Consider the following 22,323-nt stretch of genomic DNA (forward strand, 5'->3'; position numbering starts at 1 on the left):
ATTTTTATTTTTATTCCAACACAAAAATTGAGTTTTTGTTGGGTTTTATATAATTATCATCTTAAATTCCGTAAAAAAATATTAACTGAATTTTGACTGTTTCGGTTGTGTTGTTCAGAAAATCGCAGCACGGTCAATTGGTTTTTTACCATTCTGTGATACTCAAAAAATTAAAAACAACCAAACATGTTTATTTTTTCTTTTTTTCAATAAATTTGGCACGGCTCATACAAAGGATGTATCGAAAATTATGATTATGTTTGCGCGTTCTGGGAGTTGCGATGAGGGGTTGAAGTACAGGCCAACTCAGAAGGGTTTTTTTTTTGGACAGCTACATTTTTTCTAGAAATCATCCCATCAATATCTAAATCCTTGTTGAAGATACTAAATCGATCAGCAAAAAATGTTTTAAGGTACCGATTGTTTAAATTTATGGCACTTTTTCTCTGAAAGAATCGTTCTTCTTGAATTTACAAAAGCTTTTTCAGAGAAAACCAAATACTCGCATAAATGTTGTTGTCTTTTGCAAATCTTTTCTACCTATACTCATACCCAACATTGTAAATGCTATTTCCTGCTTTCCAGTAATAATTTATGTAATTCTTGAATTTAATACAAAACGATTTTTTATTGATTTTAAGTTAAGAAAAATTGTGGAGCATGGAGATGAAAAATCACAAGCATTATGGAAATTAAGGATTTGGACTAAAAACTGTTAAAAACGGCTTCTTACTTTTTGTACTCAATTTGAAAGCTTTCTTGAGAAATAAAAATATTGAACCAAATGTATACGTTGTGTATGCGTTCAAAAAGTATTTTGATACTAACGTCAGTCTATAAAAAAACATTGTAATTTGATTTAAAACTGTATGGAAAAATTCCTTCTGGCCTCGGGAGAAAACCGGGAAAAAACCGGGAAATTGAAAATCCAAATCTGGTGGCCACCCTGGGTTAGGACCGAGATTCAATATTTTTTTGTCAATTTTCTTTTTAAATAAAAAGTTTTTTTTTATTATTGAGCGTAGTTCCACGTCAATAAATTTTCGTTGCAACTCCCCTTGCCCCCAGCCCCACACCCACCCACTCCATTTTCAAAAGCTTTTACGTTGCGATGTTCTGCAGAGTTGCCAGTCTGTTTGGGTCAACGTCAGAATAACATTTTTCTTCAAATCGCTGCAAAAAATCTGCAAGTTTCGATAAAGACTATTCGACATGAGTTTCGCCTTGAACAGTAATTAGAAAAGATTATAAATAAAAAAAAACTTTAAAAAAATTTGTGCATACATTATTTTTAAATTTCCACGACAATTTAGCGAAAAGCATTCAGGCTTTCTTTATAGTTCTCGCATAGTTCGGGGGGGTCTCGTGGCGCAGGGGTAGCGGCTTCGGCTGCCGATCCCGATGATGCTATGAGACGCGGGTTCGATTCCCGCCTTATCCACTGAGCTTCTATCGGATGGTGAAGTAAAACGTCGGTCCCGGTTTCTCCTGTCTCGTCAGAGGCGCTGGAGCAGAAATCCCACGTTAGAGGAAGGCCATGCCCCGGGGGGCTTAGTGCCAATAGTTTTTTCGTTATAGTTCTACACAAAACGCAAACAACGCGCGATCCTTTCGTAGAATGTAAAATTGGAATTTATTAGTTGGCATTTTCTTGTGAGTAGGGAAATTGGCTTATCTAGAAAGGTGTTTGCACAATAAATCAAAATTGCTCTTAAAAAGAATGAAACAAATGCATCGCGAGCGGCACGGAACGAAACAAACAAAATAATCTGAAAAAAAAACTAGACATACCAAGAGAGGAAAAACCTATGCGGCTGGCGGCAATACTGCATCGTTGTGCGTGTGCACGTTTAAATGCGCAGTCCCTGCATCGACCGGGTCAGCGTGTTAAGGTCCCAGATGACCAGCTGGCCGTCCAGTCCGGACGAGCTGATGCGCTGGGCGCTGCCTTTGTTGCCGGCGTAAATGCACACGCTCGTAATGGCGTTCTGGTGGATCGACTCCAGGTTGGTGTCCGAGTTCTCGGTACGGGAATTGCGGTCCAGCGATTGGAAAATGCGCATCGCCGAGATGCCACCCTGCTCCTTCTTGGTGGATTGATCCAGCTTAGCCGCGAGCACAATCTTGCCTCCGTCCAGCGTGTAGATCAGTGGCACGCAGCTGTGGCCAGCCACCAGAATCGACTGCGGGGAGATCCACTCGCAGCACAGGAACGGCAGATACTCCGTCCGAATCTTAATCGCCACGTTTCCGCTGTTGGCCTCCGCAATGTTGATTCCACTGTCGTGGCCAACCCAGCAGATGCGATTTCCGTCCGCCGAGAAGCTCACGTTGTGAACCCAGCCGCCACCGCTGGTAGAGTTCTTGAACTCAGCCAACATCTGCCCGAGCGGTTTCTTCGGTCCCCACGGCGTTGGTTCCGGGTGCTGCTCGATGTCCTTGATGAAGGCCGAAAACACCCGCACCTTGTAATCGGTCGAACCAGCGACCAGCAGCATATTGTTCGGATGCCAATCCAGCGAAGTCACCGTCGAACGGATCGGCTTCTTGATGTGCTTCGACACCCACCAATCGTTCTCCGACTCGAAGTAACACACGGAAATCAACCGCGCCCCGGAACCAACCGCAAACTTGTTCTCCAACGGAGACCAGCGGACGCACGTCGCAGCACGATTGATTCTCAACAGCACCAACGTCGGCTTCCACTTGCCATCGTCTCCCTGGGTCCAAACGTAAGCGTTCCGATCCACGGCACAGGTCACGATCCGGTTCGTGTTCGGCGCCCAGTCGATGCCCATCACGCGCAGGTCATGCTGGTTCAGCACGTCCCGCAGCTTCCACTCGGAACCCTCGCGCTTGTAGATGTGCACCTCGTTGTTGTTCGGCGAAATGGCAATCTCTGCAACGACGAAACATCATTGAGCGCCACACACAAAAACACAACCCATCAACAAAAACTTACGCGAACGGTCCTTGTTCCAGGCATGGCAGGTGATCGGGTTCAGCTGACCCCCAAAAGTGTGCCGCTCGCTCATGGTGACTAATCGGAATCGCCTCAAAAGATGGTCACACCCCACGCAAAACTGCTTCTTATCTTTCTGAGCTGGGCTGAGTTCACAACAGAGAGCTTCGGACGCAACCTGCGAATAAAACCAACATTAAGTTCAATCCAGGGCACCCCGTGGCCACCTACCTGTTCCGGGATGCAATTTGGAGAAATTCGCGGACTCTGGGCCGTCTACGCGAATTTTTCACCTGGAGAAGGAGGACCACAAACGAGCCGTAAATGCCTGGCTGCAGCGACGATGATGGTTGATGAATGAAAATCGTGACGTTTTGTTTTGGGTGTGGGGGTCGGATGCTGTCAGTGAGTCAACAGTGACAGCATTGTGCCCAGCGGGTGTGATCACAACACCGGCTTGCAAAAAACAGATTATTGCGCCTTACTCGAATTTCTAGAGTTTGGTGTATTGAGAGTACTCCCCAAGGGGTAGGACAGTGAGTCACATTGAGCCACATTGAAATTTTTTGAGTAAGATTGAGTAACGAGAGTTACTCAATTTTCATAAAAGACGCAACGAAATTTTGACACTGACATTTGTCATTGATGACAGATGTGATAAAACAAAAACATAAGACAAAGCGAAAGATTGGATTTGAACTGAAAAATTAAGCGAGTTGGACTTATTTGTAATATGTTTGCCTCGGATTACACTCGTGGTAAAAGTGAAATGTTTAGTTTGCATCCGTTCCGACCGAGCCAGCTTCTGGTCATCAACGACATCCTGCCTGGCCTCGGCCGCTTTGTCCTGATTCCTACCGGTGATCAAATCCATCGGCTTGTTACCGACCAGAATGACAAATCACAAATCAGCCCACTCTAATCGTTTAGCGAGCGAAACTCCCTGGACATTCCGGTAGCATGCGTATCCGGCGCGGTGGGTCAGCAGAAAATCTGTCAAGACCAAGACCTAGCAACTTGATCCTGGTTCTGAAGCTGATGTGTGTTACATCGGTGAAGATCTCTTCGTCTCATAACCAATCTCACCAGACTACCGGGCAAAATCCGCTTGTGGCTTTACTACAAGAGATGCTGAGGTAATAGCTTTTTAATGTTAGTTTATTTAAGAAATGATCTTGTACCTGCTAACACAATTATTTCCAGACGGAAAATGCAAAATAATGGAGTGTATTTCCCGCACGTCTGTACCGCATGTTGAAGAAGGACCGCGACCAGAGGAGATACCGGTGCGGGTATCAAGCCAACATTTACCATGCGCAGCGGGAGTCGTTCTAGAAGGATTGGGTGACGATTGCGTTCGAGATCCGGTTGTTCAACTCTACTACGATGTGGCCAATTATAAGGACCAAGCAGCGAGTCCTGCCTAAGATTATGCACTATATCCCACTGGAGTTAAACTGAACCGAGAACTGATCCATCTCGTTCCTGATACTAAGGTGTCGTTGAAATAAAAAAAAATAGCAGAGGTCGGTGGTCGGTTGATTCCGATGTGGATTGACTTACCGCAGGGTAAATCGGAGGCCGCACAGCCGAGGGGCAGCTTCTGCAAGTGGATGTTGGCAGCCATACAAAAAGGATATGGACTTGTTGCTGTGGGTAATGGTCACTTCCGGCCTTCGATAACTGTGTACGGGTGAATGACCGTGTTGCTGACGTAACTGCCCACCCCCGGTCGTTGACAGTTGTACCAATATGTTTTGCCTAAGAACCAGGACACGCCGGTGGAGCATCAGCAGCCGCCGGTGGCCCAAGCCTAAAACTGTCCAAAGCACTGGATCGGCTTTTTTATTTTCAGTGAACCTCCAAGCCAAAGCCACCGGCGGCTACTGCAACTCAAGGCTGTATATCATAGGTACTCGCGATCTTGCTTTGCATTAGTGTGAGTGCATGACTCCGTGCCACTAAAACCAAAACAATAACAAACGAACAATGGACCGTGCCAGGAAAACCAAAACATAAACAATGTCAGTGTCCGTGGAGTGAGAAAGTCAGAGATAACGATTTTGACAACCGCACTACTACACACTCAATCGCGAGTACCTTAGGTAGAAAGCCATGACTGCAACTTCTTCGGCATGTCCCGATTCTGAAGCAAAACACATTTGTACAACTGTCAGCAACACGGCCATCCACTGCTGGTAAAGCTGTTAAAATCCACCCGCAGAGGCATCCCCCGTCTAAACAACCTTCGACCTATCAATCGGTAGGACAAAACTCGCTGAAAAAAAAAACAGATAAAAATCGGGATTTGAACCACTGTGATAAAAAACTTCTAATTGATAGCACTGCGCCTCTACCATCAGGACTACTTTTCCGCTGTTGAATGAGTAAGAAATTCACCAATGTAAAGTTTGACATCTCAAAATTTGTTTTCCAAAATAGCCCTCGTGAGCCCTCTTTGTGAGTAATTGAGGAAGGCCCCCACACTCACCGAGAGTGTTGAGTAATTTACTCACAGGTAACTTAGTTTTTCCTAATGGTTGAGTAACTCGTGAGTGAGTTTCCGAACTCTGGTTTGGGACCATCCATAAACCACGTGGACACTTTTTTGGGAATCTGTTACCCCCCCCCCTCTCGTGGACAATTGTCCATACAAAAAAAAACATTTTTGTATGGATCGTGGACATTCCCCATACCCCCCCCCCCCCCACTCCAAAGCGTCCACGTGGTTTATGGATGGTCCCTTTATATTAATAAATGTCTTTTTCAAACGCTTTGACTGTACGCACGCGTTTTTTCGTTCCTCCTGTAAGCCATCCGAAACCTCTTGAGTATGCGTGTGCATCAGCCTGTGGCCCAACAGGCTTTGACAGGTTGCGATCGTATTTTGATATTGCGCGTATTCCCGAAAAAGACACGCGGCATACCAGCCTCGAAACGACGCGCCGCACTTTCTGCAAATGCGCGCTGTCAAATTCCATACTTTGCGTTTTGTTTTTGTTGATCTTCTTCTTCGAATTGCATGGCATTGTTGCCGGGAATGTTTTTTATTGCACCAAAAGTGCAGAAAATCGCTGGCAACAATGTCTGCGGCACATTCTGAAATGCCGCGCGGCGTGTAACTTCGAGAGATACGGACAATATGTGTCTGCCTTCCCAATAACTTCACGATGCTTCTTGAAATAAAAGCAAGAATATTTCTTTTCAAGGGGACCATAGTTAACCAATCGTAAAATGTTGCCTTGTCAATTTATTTTGATAAAAAGTGATCAGAAATGGTTTTCAATCGCATTTTTACCGTTGTAATAAGGCTTAAGGACCCTATTGTATCTTTGTACAACTCCCCAATCAAACCGTGTTCATCAAACTCCTTGGGCAAAAATGCTGTCAGCTGGGTTATGTTTTCGTTCCACGGCGCTTATGTGCTTTGTCTGCAGTTCTTTTATGTGCTTTTTATGTATTCATCATTGTGATGACTGTGCTTTTCAAACTGATATCGTTTTCTTTTTAGTTTAGCTGATTTTATTTCTTTTTGTGTGTAAAGTGTTTCGTTTTTGGATGTAAATTCGTTTATCTACGCGTTTAAATCCGATTTAAATGTTTTAAGTAGTTACACAGTGTCGAGGTCGCCTAAACCTAGCTTATCTACCGCAAAACGGATTACCACCGCAAGTGGACTTTGACCAGTCTCACGGAGGCATTGTTCAAGAGGGCTGCAACTCAATAATTGAGTAGGTGCATTAATTTCTTTGTACTTTTGCCCAACTTTCACCTGTTTCCTCGTTCCATAGCTTGTAATGTTGCGTGTTCCAAGATCCTCGCTGGGCCTGACCTTTTGCCGTGGAAAGGCCACCCGTCCGACGTCCGGCGATGACTACCAGTACATGCAGCGTACGCGCATTCCGATGCTTCACTTCCAACCTTCCCTGCCGAGGCTTCCGATTCCGGCGTTGGAAAAAACCTGCGAGCGATACTTGGCCGCCCAGCAGCCACTGTTGATCGAAGAAGCGTTCCGCAAGACCAAGGACAACGTCGATCGTTTCCTCACCACGACCGGGCCTCAGCTGCAGCAGTTGCTCAAGGCGAAGGACGCCAAGAATAAGCACACCAGCTACATTTCGGAACCCTGGTTCGACATGTACCTGCGGGACCGTGTTCCGCTGCCCATCAACTACAATCCGCTGCTGATGATGAACCCGGACGCGAGGCCAGCCTACAACGATCAGCTGGTGCGAACCACCAACCTGGTCGTGAGTTCGCTCCGCTTCATGAAGAGTCTGCGCGCCCAACAGCTCGAACCGGAAGTGTTTCACCTTAATCCGGCCAAGAGCGACACGCACACGTTCCGCACGGTCGCCTCGATGACGCCGTCCTTCATCTCCACGTACGTGGCGTACGCGTTCAAGGCGTTTCCGCTGGACATGAGCCAGTACCAGGGACTGTTTGGAGCGACGCGCATTCCGGAAACGGACAAGGATCGGATCTACAGGAATGAGGACTCGCGCCACTTGGTGGTACTGAGAAATGGCAATTTCTACTCCGTTGACGTGCTGGATGAAGCAGGTTGATCGACGTTTTAGGTTTATGCTTGAATCAATTTCTAAATATTAATTTCGTTTTAGGAAACATTGAATCTCCGGAGACACTGTTGGCACGCTTCCAGCACGTGTTGTCCGACAATCGACCTCCGGCGGAGAACCCGCTAGGGCTGCTTACAACCGAAAATCGTGACACGTGGGCCAAGATACGGTACCACTTGAGCGAAATTGGCAACGAAAAAGCGCTGCGTATGGTGGATTCGGCCCTGTTTTGTCTCTGCCTGGACGACAGCAGCATCGACCCGGAACGGCCAATCCCGATGATTCGAAACTTCCTGTTCGGCGAAGGCAACAACCGGTGGTTCGACAAGTCCTTCTCGCTGATCGTAGCCAAAGACGGAACTGCGGGCATCAACTTTGAGCATTCGTGGGGTGATGGAGTTGCGGTTCTGCGTTACTTCAACGAAATCTACAAGGAAACCACGCAGAACCCGTTTGTCCACCCGGGACTGCAGCCGAAAGATTCGAGCAAAAGCGAAGACGTGGTCAAGTTCATCGAGTTCAAAGTGGACGATCGGATTCGGGACGGAGTCATCGCCGCCCAAAATCATCACAACGCCATCATGGACTCGCTGGACATGAACTACCTCAAGTACGACGGAATCAACAAAAACGTATGCAAACAGAAACGCATCAGCCCGGACTCGGTGATGCAGCTCGGATTCCAGCTGGCGTTCTACAAACAGCACGGAAAGTTCGTGGCCACGTACGAGTCCTGCAGCACGGCAGCCTTCCGCCACGGCCGTACGGAAACCATGCGACCTTGCACGGTGGCCACCAAGGAGTTCTGCGAAACGATCGAACGCAAGCAGAACCCGGCGTCGGCCGCCGAACTGCGCCAGCTCATGGACAACTGTTCTGCGGTGCACGGTCAACTCACGAAGGATGCCGCCATGGGTCAGGGCTTCGACCGACACCTGTTTGGTCTTCGTCACACGGCCCAGTCCAACGACATCGCACTGCCTTGCATCTTTGAGGATCCGGCGTACGCCGCAATCAACCACAACATCCTTTCCACCAGTACGCTGTCGTCGCCTGCCCTGCTGGCCGGAGGATTTGGCCCCGTTGTCAAGGACGGATACGGCATCGGGTACAACATTCAGGAAGGGTTCCTGGGCAGCGTCGTCACGAGCTACAAGCCGGACCGCGACGGGGTCGAGTTTGTGCAGTGTTTGCGCGCGGCGTACGAGGACATTGCGAAGGTGCTGAACGAGTCGAAACCGACCAAGTAAAGCGTGGCGCGCAATGGTGGTTATGGAATTGCAATATTCGCTAGGTTTACAGTTTTAAACTGCATGTTGTTTTGTATCGCATTTTAGAGCCTTTTTGAGTATTTCGTTAATAAAAATTTAAACAATTGAAATTCGCTTTTTACTGCTTTTTCATAGTGCACTGAACCCACACTCCGTCAGACCGCACTCCACCGTGGATCGTACATATTTTGGCTGCCTTCACGCGGCCTTGCTTTTAATCCGATTTGTACAGTTTGAAAACTTTGTGAAACAGACTTCTGCGCCTTTTGATAGTTTTGCAATCTGAGATCGTCAGCTCCTTTAGTGTCATACTCATGGATATCCTTTCCGCATACCATGCCTTCCGTTAAGTGAATCCTGCGTTCGAAAATCGGATTGCTCTTTCAGCGGCTCACCAGCTTGACCAATGCGCGCTATCAGTTGTTACTTAACTCGTCTCTATCCAGGTTTTTAAGCGGAGATGGCGTTCGAATGGTGAACGCCCGAAATGTCAAAATCGCGCAGTAGCACCAACATTAGAAGAAAAATGTGGCTGTCATGCCATGGCACACTTTTTCCGTAATGTTGGTGATTTTGACATTTCGGGCGTTCACCATTCGAAAGCCATCTTCGCTTAAAAACCTCGATTACCTTCTCGTTCAGCGGCAGCATGTTGATTGGTCCTTTAGGTTTCTTGGATTTCAGAACTTTTGGGATTTGAATTATCAACGTCTTTTTCCAGCTGTAGACTAATTTGCCTAATTAATGATCTGAGATCTGTTGCTGATCATGAAGGTAGATGATGACCTCCTGGGATGTGGTTAGTCATATTCTAATCCGACCTCTTCGACATCGAAAGGCTTTTCGCACAACTTCGATGTTTAGCGGAGCCTTTGTAAGCCATTTTTGTCGTAAACTTCGATGCAAGTTGAAGATTGCCTTGATCAGATAATTCAGTTTGTACGGAAATCCGTTCTCGCACATAATCTGCCGTGAAGTCATTGAAGATGTGATGTATGAGCAAGTTGTACTAACAAACGCTGTACTAACAAACGCTGGAATTTCTCAAGATCAAAAACAACAAACCAATTTTAAATTTGGGGAAATCCTTTATTTGCCTTTAACCTGTGACGATTGCTCCAGGATCTACGGGGAGGGGCGGTTTATTCTAAAAATAGCGGATATTTTGTTTGTTTTAAATTACGTCGGAAATTTTGTGCATTTCGATTGCTTCACCGAAACTCTTTATTTAACACACTAGTCAACGAAACCAATAAATCAGAAAGGATAACTGAACACAAGAAAAAAGAATGGTCAACGATTCGATTAAAAAAGAACGAAACTCAAAAACAAAACTAAATTTCTTTCCGGTTTCGTCGTTCCGGCCACCAACGTACTCGCTTCACAGCCACAGGATTCCAGCCGAGGAGGAATTGTCGTGGGAGGGGATTGATTGCTTAGGGGTGGGGGGCAAGGATCGTTCAGAGTTGCTTGGGCGGGATTGTTTTTCGGGATGGGAAGTTTCGCTGCATTACGGATGGAAGTTTTGGGAAAATGGGACAAACTCCGACGCGGTGCGCGCACGCTACCTCGATCAGGCGTTGATCGTTTTCTGGTGCGGCGGCGACCTTCTCCGCTCTCCAGCAATCTCCGGCGCAGCACTCGACCTAGATGAAATTCCCCCAGAATCAAAACCACTCTCACACTTCAAGTCTCTCTCTTCCGTGCACTTCACGATCAACATCATACTTCTAAATCCATCGAAATTTCACCTCCAGGTACTCTCTTTCGACGGCAGGCAAGTCCTGTTTTCAAATGTTCATCTCCTTACGAGCGATATTTACACACACCTTACAAGCTAGAGTCTCTGTTTGCACTAAGTTGAATTATTTTGTATATACACAACACTTCCCAGAATCAGGGTCGGGGTGGGTATCGAAAAGAATGTCCGTTTTTGGAGAACGTGTCACAATCTGCGGCTTGTCAATGCTTCGCTGGGCTCGTGTGGGCGGGGATCAACGTCGTGTTTCTATTGTCCTGCTCGAGTCCGCGGTTCTTGGACCGGACTTCGGGAATTATCCGTACCTTCTGTAGATTCCACGGATGTGGCCGTCATGAGCGTTCATCAGGGCTTGCCAGAGCTTTGTGGCGTGCCCGGCGCCGTGCCTCCCGGCATGCTTCTGATCCTAATGGCGTGATCCTTGAGCGTAATCCAGCGTTTCTTCCGTGCGTGATCCCCGCGAGGTCCAGCCGAGGCTACCTGTTGAGCATCCAAACACGACGTACACGGCACTAACTGACGTTCTCCTTCAGCGGTTACAACACTGTTCAATTCCGTTCCGTTCCTTCGAGCAAGCGTTTTTGTTTTTCTTTCCGTCTTCAGCAGCCTTCCATTCCGTCGGTGTTCCAGCTCCGGCCAATCTCCGTGCAGTAAGTTTAAAACGGGTGGTGCGGAGTTCTAAAACGGACTCCCAATTCGGACAACTGTGACTAGCCACGAGAGGACACACCGAGACGAGGGAGAGAGCGAGCGAAACAGTCGGCGACTGAAGAAGAGAGGAATGCAGCGGGCGCGGCCAACTCCAGCTTGAGAGAGGAGCTCCGGCCGGCCGGCCTAGAAATTGGCCAACACATTCATGCTGGTCTTGCAGTCGACGTAGGTCCTCAACACAGTTTGAGCAGTAGCAGCAGCAGCAGCAGCAACGCCAGCATCGTCCCCTTCCGTCGTCGTCGTCGCCGTCACCGATTCCTGCTTCGTTACCAGGGGAATTTCGAACGTCGCTAACCATTCGGCACATTTGTCCGCGGTCTCAAACGCCAACACTTGACTGACATAGTCCACCGGGCAATTGGGACGGTAACTAAATGTGTACGATAATAGATTGGTTGGTTAATGACATACGGTCGGGTCAAGGCAAGGGGGAGAGAGAAAGAAATGGTAATTAAGTGATTAGATCCGTGTCGGGTCCGGGTTGTCGCTGGAAACCTAAAAGAAACGCAGATGGAAAAAAAAACTCCGGATGCCACAGCGGATGCCCTAGAACCTAGACAACAAGAGAGAAGGAAGGCGGCGGGTTTCCGTTCCCCTCCGCGAGGAGACGACGACCACGCGGCAGTCAATACGTACGCTTTGATTATGTTCTTCAGGGCGAGCTTACGCTCGCGCTCGATAAACCAATCGATAAGATAGCCGGCCATCAACGGGGCCTCCCGGTACAGCGCGAACAACTTACTGTAATTGGCCAGCGCCCAGGCAGAGCGCAGCTTGAGCGCGAAAATGATCACGTCGTGCTCGCGCTCTGCCGGCGAAAGCGATTTCATGATGGTGGTCAGATCTGGAATGGGAGGAAGGAGCAGGTTAGAAAGGGTTTTTTTTTCGAAACTCCACGAGCGGATCTTACCAGACGTATTCTTTGTGAAGATGTAGTACAGAATCCGGTACGCGGTAAACTCCAGAATGTTCTCGCCCCCCACCTCGGAGTACAGCATCTTGAGCTGGGTCTGGCACTGGTTGAACTCCTCGTGGTCGCCCTTTTCCATCGCGATGCGGGCGTGCGTCTCGTAGACCAGCACCGTGAACTCGTCCCGGATGCCCTGAACCTGTGTTTAAGTGAGAAAATGTACGTTAATTTTAGTCACCCCTCACAAAACCGACAAGCGAACTTACCGTCAAGTCCTGCCGGATCGATTTGAGCTGGTCGCAGGCGTAGTAATAGTCCTGCTTTTCGACCCACTTGTTCTTGACGTTCTGCAGCGAGTAACGGAGCACCTCGACGGGGCGCACCTCGGACGCGGCGGGCGCCTTCGTGAGACGCAGGAAGCTCTTCTCCAAGTCGCGGCACGTGCCCACAATGTGCAGATCGAACAGCATGTCCAGGCCGCCCTCGTCCGCATCGTCAACGAAGAGTCGCGACGCGGTGGGCATCTGGAGACGCTTCTTGACGGGCGAGGCAGTGGTGGGAGGCGAGACCTTCTTGGCGTTGGAGTTGTTGAACCGGGCGGCGCGCTTCTTGAGCGCTTCTTGATCACCGTCGACAGAACCACCGATCTGACCGTGTTCCGAGTAGAACCCGGACGAACGCTTTTGACCCTGCTGGTTGTTCTTGTTTTGGCTGGTGTTGGCATTTTTGTGATTCTTGGAACCGGGCTTCTGATTCTTGACCTTGTACGACGAAGACTTGACCGACGAGTGGCGGCTGTCGTCGCTGCTATCCGAAGACCGGCGCTTGCGACGCGGCGACCGCGACTCCGAGCTGGAAGAGCGACGGCTGCTGCGACTGTACCGACTGGACGGAGACCGGGACCGCGAGCGGGAAGAGCGAGACTTCTTCGAACCTGACTTAACCCCCAACCGGTGCGACATTCCGTTGGCGTTGTTTCCCTTACGCATGAAATTGTTCTGATTCTGACTGTTCCTTCCAAAAGCCGGACTCGGGCTGACGCTACGTGGCGAGTTTTGGTACTGAGCGATACTTCCGACCATCGCTTTTGCCGGTGGCTTGCTGTTGACCACATTCGGCACCACCAATGAATTCCTCTCGCTGTGCACACTCGGCACCGGCTCGTTGTCCCAATCCTTGGTCCACAGTTCACCCTTGTTCGCGGCGGCCGTGATGCGCCCCTTGAGACAGATATCGATCTGATCTTTGTCGAAATCCGTCTGGCATTTGGCGTAACAACGAGCGACAAAGTTGTTCAAACTCTCCGGCCAGGCGTCCGTTGGGTTGTTGAACGGATCGGGCTTCTTGCCGGCGTTCGCAGTCACCGTATTGGCCGGCGGTGGAGGCACAACCGAGCTGATGGTTCCTCCGATCGAAGACGCAGGAGTCGCCGGAGCCTGTCCCATAATCGGCGGCGGCGGCCGACTCAAATCCGGAACCTGCACCATCGGCTGGTACGCCTGACCCATGTTCATCAACGGCGGAATGTTCCCCGAATTGAACTGCTGCTGCTGCTGCTTATTCTGATTTCCCATGCTATTGTTCATGTTATTCTTGTTCTTCTTCTTCTTGCGCTTATTGTTGTTCTGATTAAACTGATGCTGCTGTTGTTGTTGTTGCTGCTGCTGCTGCGGCGCCTGCGGAATGTCCATCTGGCCATGCCCCAACGGGGACGGCACCAACGGACTCACGCGCTGCGGTTGCTTACTGATATTGAACCGAATCGGGCCAAACTGGCTCGGGGCCTGTTTGAAACCCGGCGGCATGTTCCCTTCCAACTGCTGCTGAGGAGAGCTAAAAAATGATGACTTGTTCGATAAACTACCTGACGACGGCGATTGCTGCGAGGACCCGAACGGATGATCCTCGACGACGGCCGACATGGAAGCGGTGGTAAAGCCGGGCGGCGTCGGAACCGACGGTCCCGCACCGCTCGCCGGAAGTGGCGGCGGCGGAACGTTCGTCGGAATGTTTCCGCCCGTGCCAAACTGCAACTGCTGGTAGTAGGCGTTGCAATACTGCGCGTACTGGGCCTGGGCCATCCCGTACGGATTGTTGTTGCTTCCTGTTCCGAACCCCCCGGACTTGTCCGGATGCGGATTCATGCTCCCGGACAAAACGACGGTGCTAGCACTTACGACAGCTGTGGCGCCAAAATTCATAACACTCGCGAATACCGTGGCGTAGCGCTAGCGCTCTGCAGAAGAAAAAACAAAATGGCGCCGGTGAGGAAAATTTTCAACTCATTTTAAAACGCAGTTTTAACCCCCAAAATCGACTAAAAACCCAAAACCTCCACATTTCCCGTAAAACTCACCTGCTAAACTTCACTGTGAAGTAAGTTACGGCAATAATTAAGCTTGAAATTGCGGTAAAATTTCCAAATTTATCACCACTGCAAATGGCACTCTTGACACACTTTCTGGTTTGGAAATGAATGATGACGGAACACAAAAGAGGAATGACAAGAGGGCGAAAACAGATGACTGCTGCGATTTTTCGCCCGAGCGAGGCAAGGTTGCCAGAACGGGAGATTGGTTTTATTTTTTAATGCACGCAGAAAAATAAGGCATATTTGAATCAACAAAACGTTTTGTTGATTTGAAAATCAAATTTTTGTTGAATCAACGCTAAACGTCAAAGCAGCTTTTTCAAAACAACAAAAGACTTTTGTGGAATCGATAAAATCAAGGTTTGTTTCAACGCAAAATCAGCGTTGATAATATTCAACGAAAATTTTGTTGTTTCAAACCTCGTACAGGCTGATTCTACAAAACTTTTTTCTGCGTGTGATCAAGGAACTTGTTCGATCCTTTTACAATCAAATTTTTGCTATTTAAACAACTTATTTGTAACTTGATTTTGATAGAAGCTGTAACCGAACGTGAAAGGGCTAATATGCCAATTTTAGATATCCGATGTAAATAATGAACCAAATGCGGGAAATTTCAATAAATATTATATTATAATAGCACGTTTTTCAGATATTCAGATGCCTTTCTCAACTGCAGCTAAACAGAAATTTATGGCAGTTATGAAAACAAAACTTAAATTAGTTTTTCACCTACCAATTTGTGTAAATAAAATGTACCTATTACGTAAAATGGAAATATTTTTTAGATGAGCATGTTCCAAACTAGGTTCCAAACAAAAAACTACCTGAAAATAAGTTTTTAAGCCCCCTCCGGCCCCTTTTTATCGAGATATTAAAAGTGCAACATGGAGTTAAACTTTCTGTCAAGCTGCTGTGAAGTTTACTATGACAGCTGCGAAAGTTTCACTCCGGCTCACATCTCCCTTTTTGATTTCTCGATGCCTGTGGTCGGACGCATTTTTTGTTTGCTGTCATTTTCGTCCTACCGATAATTTTAAAACTTTCTTCCAAATGTGTGTTAAATAAGTTGAAATACGAAGATCTCGTTATTACACTAAAACCCCGATGGTTTGAAACCAATTGTTGTCAAACGAACGGGGTCACTTTTTAGTTTGACACCCTCTTACACAGGTTGGTTGGTTTGATAGTAAGTGTGAGTCCCGAGTAAAAAGTGACAGTTCGTCACTTTTTAGTTTGACTTTGACCAACCAACGGGGTACAGAGCGGATTCGCTAATTCGAATGGAACTGCATTCGAATGAGCGAATCTAAATTCGCTAATTGGAACGACTGACAGCTGTCAAAAGCTTGAAACCACGTGTTCGGAATTTGTCGAACAATGGTGTTGAAACGTCAACATCATTTTGACAACAGGGTGACTACTCAAATCCCATTTTGAAATTCCCGACTTTTTCCCGACTTTCCCAGAACCTCAAAAAATAGGTACATACTCGGGTACATATTTCTTATCTGAAGAATGATTTCATTTAAAAATCTCTTCATAAAAAGTCAATATTAACCGAGATATTAACTACCTATTGGACAAAATTTACAAAAAATCTGACAATTTAAGTAAATTAATATAATTTCAATTTTTATTTTTAAAATAGCCAAACATAAAGTATTTTTGAAACTTCGTTTCTACTGGCAATGAAAATGATGATGAAAAAAAGTTAAAGATAACAAAATTTTAAATTTTATTCTTAAGTTTATTTTTTTTTATCAAATTTTTAGATATCTTTTCCCTTGATTAAAGTTATTATTTTTCAAAGAATTTATATTTTATCTATGAATTTGTTTAAAAGATGTTTTACGAAGAATCCTTTAAAATTTTATAAATTTTACTATTTAATTTTATGAATCAATTTCGATTTATCGAAGTGCCAGTATTAAAATCCAGAGTTTTTTTTGAAAAGGACCGATAAACTATTGTCTTTCATATGTTTATAGGACCTAATCAAAAAAAACTCGAGAAATGTTCAATGAAAACTTCAATTTGAAAACACTTCATACTAAACCACTTATTTCATACGAATGTTTCTTTAAAAAAAGTTCTCTAAACTTATTTGTTATAACTCAAACAAAACCTTATTAATTTAATCGAGCCAATGCAAATTTTAATTATTTTTTTCCCGCAAAAAAAACATGACAAATCTTTTGCAAGCTATTGAGAATACATTGTTATACGTTCATTAATAAATTTCTTAACAAGTGAAGGCTTTTTAAACTTTGTGCAAATTTTGAATTTTCAAAGCACAAAACGGAAAAAGATGTAAAACTTCAGAAAAACAATATTTTCGTAAATTCATTAATATACTGACCATATCTGAGAGTTCAAAATTTTGATTAAATTTTTTACCAGCCTCATTTACAATTTCAAGTGACGAATGACCTCTCTAGGTAAAAGTCACGTTAATAAAATAAACAACAACATTTACAATTTCAAGGTTTTGAAATATTTTTAAAATGTATAACAGTTTTACCATTTTTTTCATTCACAACAAAAAAACGTTTACATTATTTTCGATATTTAAGTTTTCCGAAAACTGAAAACGAAGCTTTATCTATAGTCTATCACACAAAAGTTTAAGGGAATCAAATATTTGGAAACAACATTTGAAATGACTGAATGAACACTTAAACAAATTGAACACAAATGAAAACTATGCCAAACTGAAGTTGGATTCTTTTTTTAAATATTCAACCAATTTGGCAAAATGAAACAGAATCAGAATCATAACTATACGCTTGTCATGTTGTTATTTGAAGTTAGATGTTATGTTATCATTTATTCGATAAACTTAGTCAAAAATAAATAACAATATTTTTGTTCATAAAAAATTGGGTCAAAAACATGCCACAATTATCTTCTGAAATTTATTAGGATTTTTAACGTCTTATGTCTTAAAAAGCCTTTTCATTCTCATATAGATTGAAATAAGGAAAGGAACCCTAAATTTGAAGTTTTATGCTAAAGCGGTATACGCACTTCGGTAGGAACCGGTCAAGAAAACAATCAAATGGGCAGCAGCGGCAGCGCAAGCAAGTCAGAGAGGGTGAAGAAAAGCCCCAAGAAATTGCTCCCTCTCCTTTGTTCTGCTGTTCGTAAAGCTGTTTCTTGACCCCTTTCCTTCCTATCTGCATACTAGCCTTAAAGACGAAATAAGTGAAATTAATTTCTAAGGTGTACAAAATATTTTAAAATTATTCAAGAGTTTGAAAATATTTTCCAAATAGGTATGCTTGGGATTCCCGACTTTTCCCGACTTTTCAACAAAAAATCACAAATTCCCGACTTTTTCACGATTTTTCGTGGATTTTGGCGAATTCCCGACTTTTTCCTGACTTTCCCGATTTTCCGACTTGAGTGGCCACCCTGGTTCAACTAGTTTTGACGGTTGAGTGATTTTTAATTCGAATACGTTCGAATTAGCGATTATTCGATGAGCGGACCTTCGAAGTAGCGAAATTCGAATTAACGAATCCGCTCTGTACTAAAAAAGTGTCAAACGAAGAAGTGACCAACCATCGGGGGTTGAGTGTATTTCTATTTCCAAGAAACGACTCAAACGACTAGAGCTGTTGATTCAAATATCTTGATTTTTCTGAATAAAAATCGGTATTCTGTAATGTTTACCCTCTTAAGGGGTTACATACATGTAAATCGACAAAAAAGTCAGAGCACACGCTTAATTTTATTTAAAATCTGTTTTCAGGGCATTAAAATATACATTTTCATCTATTAACCCTCTACTGCCCAAATTTTTTTTTTCGAAAATATTTATTTTTCCCGTGTTCAGGAGGTCATTTTGAGCAACTTTTGTTCTACGAAAAACTTTACTTCTCTTGTTTTATGTTTTCTTGTTTCATTTTTAGTATTTTAATTTGCATTTATCTTGTTTAGTTTATGTTTATTTTTGGTAGTATTTGACCTACTCTACCACCTAATATAATTACATTTCGCCTATCTAATTTTTTCACGTTTTTACAGTCACTTTTTCAATTTTTTGCATGTTTTTCACATTTTCTGCTATAGAATCGCACCATCAACATTTAAATTGCAAAAAAATGCGTAGAGGCATAGTCTGGGACACTACAAAAATTACTGCATACTTCTTTTTACTGAAAATTTAGGAAATGTTAGTAAAAAACACAACCAAAGTTGACCCCTAAAAAAATGACATTTTTAAAAACATTGGCAAAGTCACATAAAACAAGTTAAGCTTCCAACCCATAAATTTTCTAAAATTTTAAGAGTTCTTCTTCCCAATGCTTTTTAAAGATCAAAAATCGGTTGGAAAATTGATTTTTGGCGATTTTTTAGATCGAAGCCCGTCTAAAGGCGGGGTTAGGTTGTAGAGGGTTAATAAAACAAATTTGAAGACATTTGGTTGTATCGTTGCCGAGATATAGCTATTTGAAGTTAGCAGCTTCAAAAAACGGGTGCCACGATATCTTAACACTGCCTTGACCAAATCGGCTCAAAATTTTGGTGAAGACTCGTTTAATTGTGTGCATGACGAAGGCTGATTTAAAAAAAAAATATTCTAAAAAAAGATAAAAATATTTTTGTGTTTTTCATATAAAAAATCGTCAGCTTTAGATTATTGTATTTTTTAAAAAAGCAAAATTTCAAAATCGGGCTTCGTCATGCACACGGGATATGTCTTGAGATTCTTCATCCCGAATTTCAGCCCATTTGGTCCATCAAATCTCGAGATATCGTGGCACCCGTAAATCATCTCGGTGTTTCGAGAAAAACGCTCCCAAAATTTGACAGTCCGCTTTGCGCACGGCAAAATGTTGAGGTTCAAATCGTCTCGGACTCAGTTTAATCATGTAATATCTTCATGAAACTTTCAGGAGCGATTTAAAATCATCTTTTTAATTTTGTTTAAAATGAAATTTTGTGATTTTCTACATGTATGTAACCCCTTAATATCCAGAGTTTTTTTTTTAAAAAAAAGGTCCTATAAACTATTGTGTTTCATATGTTTATAGGACCTACTCAAGAAAACTCTAGATATGAACATAGATTAAGAGAAAGCGTATTCCGGATTAGAAATGACGCCTTTCCAAATAAGACACGTCCCACGTTTCAGTCCACGCGCAATTTTTTTGCGCGGCACGCGCTCTGATATCGTTTCGACTTAATTTAATTATGTCTGCGCTACAAACTTCAAACCTAAATGCTTAATGCAAATAGGTGCATCCTGTGTTGCAGCCAAATCGCTTTGGTCTGATTGGCTTGGTCATTATTTGTAGAAAAAAAAAAAAAACTGCTCCCCTTTCAAAGTTGTCCATCACGTGTGGCAAAAAGTGCACTGGCAATCGTCATTTACTATTCACAGAGCCCAGTTTAAATTAAAGCATTTCGCTGGTGTTGACACAAAATATTGATTTGAAACATATTGGTGGATGAAGTCAACCGTCTTTGAAATCGAGAAAAAAAAGAATGAAACAAAATCTTTACGATGCTGTAAACGTGCTCTCCTTTCATAATCCCTTCGGATTAAACGAGATAATAGGTGTGTCTGATTGTTTTCAGAGCAATAATGCTAAATTTAATAAACAAAAATTAATATATGCATTACGAGCAAACCTCGTTGCTGAAACAAAATAAATGAAAATGACCTTATGAAATCCATGATAAATTAATTTAGCGCTTCAACAGTGCACTTGCTTGTAATTATCAGAGGACCGCTCAAAACTGGTTGGTGGTTTGGATTAAATCAATTATTAATTAGCTTGTTGCCTTGGCCACGCTCGAGTCCGCGATCTATTTATTTTTTGTCAGAACAGGTAACATTTTAATTTTGGGACGAAGTTGCATACACCTGCTGCACCAAATGGGTGTTGAGCCTATTGCTGATTCTTCGTTTTGCCTTTTCCATTCTGTTGTTGAGAATGAATCAAGGTAATACGAAATTTCATAGAAGACTAAAAAGCAAGATGTGGCTTACTACACTCGCTTTGAGCGGCTTTACAACCACCAACACGTAATTCGTATCTCGTATCGTATTATCTCAACTCCGATTTGCAATTCACCATGAAACCCGGAAAAATGTTTTCTTCATTTTGCTAAAACTTCTCCGATGTGTTTGGCAGAGTTGTAGGCAAAGTTGACGAGAACTTAGAGCGTCAAATTTCTCGGGGTTACAAATTTCCCGAGAAACGGGAAATTTTCAGCAATTTTTCCAGGAAATCCAGAGAATTTTTTTATTTATTGAAAATTGTTCTGATCTGGGTTCTGATTATTATTTTGCAACAAAATTGTATAGGACCGCGACTTTATTGGTTAGAATATGTGTGAAGATCAATTAACAGCTTCATTTGAAAAGTCATACAACTACAAGAAAATGTTTATTTTTCTAATTTTATAAGCTCATTTGTACATAAAATAAAAAAAAACCAATTATTTTTTGATGAGAAGTATTTTTTTTATCAAGGAGTTTGGACAGTGAGTAAAATGAATCCATACTCCACCATCATAAAATTATTATTAAACTTGCCTCTGTGACCAGCTTGAGAGAGTGTGGTTTGACACATAAAATTGAAATAAAAAAAACCTTGCCGAAAATTTTGTTTTTCATGACAAATAACTTTTCTTAAAAAAAATCTTGAATACTAGATTTTAAACGAATTGAAGTAAGCCTTCTTGCACAAAGCTATTTGAAATATTTAGCGGTACAAATTTTATCTCATTTGACCATGATAATTACAAACGTTAAAAAAACATAAATTTTACTTTGGCGGAAGGGGGTTAACACGGGGGTTAACATCTTTTTTTAATTGAAATAACACCAATTCTGTTATTCTTTAAAAAGCTTATCTAAATTGTAATTAGAATCTTACCAACAAATTTTAATTTATTTTTTGTTTAATTACAGCAAAAATCATTATTTAGAAAAGGTATAAAAAAGAGGTTTTAAGTTATAGTACTTTTTTTTGGAAAAAATGTGTATCTATTTTTTTCAAATGAGTTTCCAGCTAAGCCCACCATTGAAAATATTTTTTCAAAAAGCAGTGAAAATTCTATTAATTTTGGATCGACAATTTTATGGAGTAAATTTTGTGAGCAAAAACAGAAATTTAGAAAAGGGATACACTGAAACCCCGATGGTTTGACACCAATTGTTGTCAAATGAAGGGGTCACTTTTCAGTTTGACACCCTCTTTGCACAGAGCTCACACTTACAACCAAGAGTTTGGTTTAATAGTAAGTGTCAGTCCCGTATAAAAAGTGACAGTTCGTCACTTTTTAGTGTGACTTTGACCAACCAACGGGGTACAAACTAAAAAAGTGTCAAACGAAAAAGTGACCAATCAACCAACTGCCGTTCTCACATGTAATTTTTGGACGATTCTAACTTTTAATCGTTTTTAAGTTCAGTTTGACGTATACTTTTCGACTAGCTTTTCGAAAAACCCATAAAATATTTACAGTACTTTCAGAACAAAGAACCCATGAAAAACAATAACAAGTCTTTCCCATCGTTACACTTCTACGCATAATTGTCCCATGTATAAAGGACCTTTTTAAAAGAAACTCTAGAGTTGAACTTTTTTGAACATTGGGCAATTATGCGTAGAACGGCAGTTAAGCTTTCAACTCATGCAAAATGTGTATAGTTTTGTGATAAATTGAGAGAGTTATGCTGCCGTTCTACGCATAATTGTCCCATGTCATTTTTGGACGATTTTGACTTTTTAACATT

General features: G+C 43.3%; 4 protein-coding genes across 5 annotated transcripts in view; 1 reads left to right on the forward strand and 3 right to left on the reverse strand.

Moving 5' to 3' along the window:
• LOC120428101 (uncharacterized) overlaps positions 1-22,323 on the reverse strand; it is a 581,627-nt gene that overhangs the window by 225,936 nt on the left and 333,368 nt on the right. The window lies entirely within an intron of this gene.
• LOC120428392 (actin-related protein 2/3 complex subunit 1A-B) lies at positions 1,607-3,352 on the reverse strand. Its single transcript, XM_039593399.2, has 3 exons — positions 3,194-3,352; positions 2,963-3,140; positions 1,607-2,899 (listed from the first exon to the last, which is right to left on the reverse strand). The coding sequence occupies exons 2-3, from the start codon at positions 3,033-3,035 to the stop codon at positions 1,851-1,853; spliced, it is 1,122 nt and encodes a 373-aa protein (XP_039449333.1). The 5' UTR covers positions 3,036-3,140; positions 3,194-3,352; the 3' UTR covers positions 1,607-1,850.
• LOC120428257 (carnitine O-palmitoyltransferase 2, mitochondrial) lies at positions 6,405-8,923 on the forward strand. Its single transcript, XM_039593251.2, has 3 exons — positions 6,405-6,693; positions 6,754-7,525; positions 7,585-8,923. Exons 2-3 carry the CDS (start codon positions 6,760-6,762, stop codon positions 8,790-8,792), a joined length of 1,974 nt encoding a protein of 657 aa, XP_039449185.1. The 5' UTR covers positions 6,405-6,693; positions 6,754-6,759; the 3' UTR covers positions 8,793-8,923.
• Positions 9,882-14,684, reverse strand: LOC120427756 (leukocyte receptor cluster member 8 homolog). 2 transcript variants are annotated; one of them, XM_039592676.2, is made up of 5 exons: positions 14,550-14,684; positions 12,460-14,429; positions 12,194-12,392; positions 11,920-12,127; positions 9,882-11,653 (listed from the first exon to the last, which is right to left on the reverse strand). In XM_039592676.2, exons 2-5 carry the CDS (start codon positions 14,392-14,394, stop codon positions 11,407-11,409), a joined length of 2,589 nt encoding a protein of 862 aa, XP_039448610.1. In that variant the 5' UTR covers positions 14,395-14,429; positions 14,550-14,684; the 3' UTR covers positions 9,882-11,406. The 2 variants fall into 2 exon arrangements, with proteins under 2 accessions (XP_039448610.1, XP_039448603.1); XM_039592669.2 differs by having other exon boundaries at positions 11,351-12,127.

The sequence above is a fragment of the Culex pipiens genome, chromosome 2 (genome assembly GCF_016801865.2).
Source record: "Culex pipiens pallens isolate TS chromosome 2, TS_CPP_V2, whole genome shotgun sequence".
Taxonomy (NCBI): Eukaryota; Metazoa; Arthropoda; class Insecta; order Diptera; family Culicidae; genus Culex; species Culex pipiens.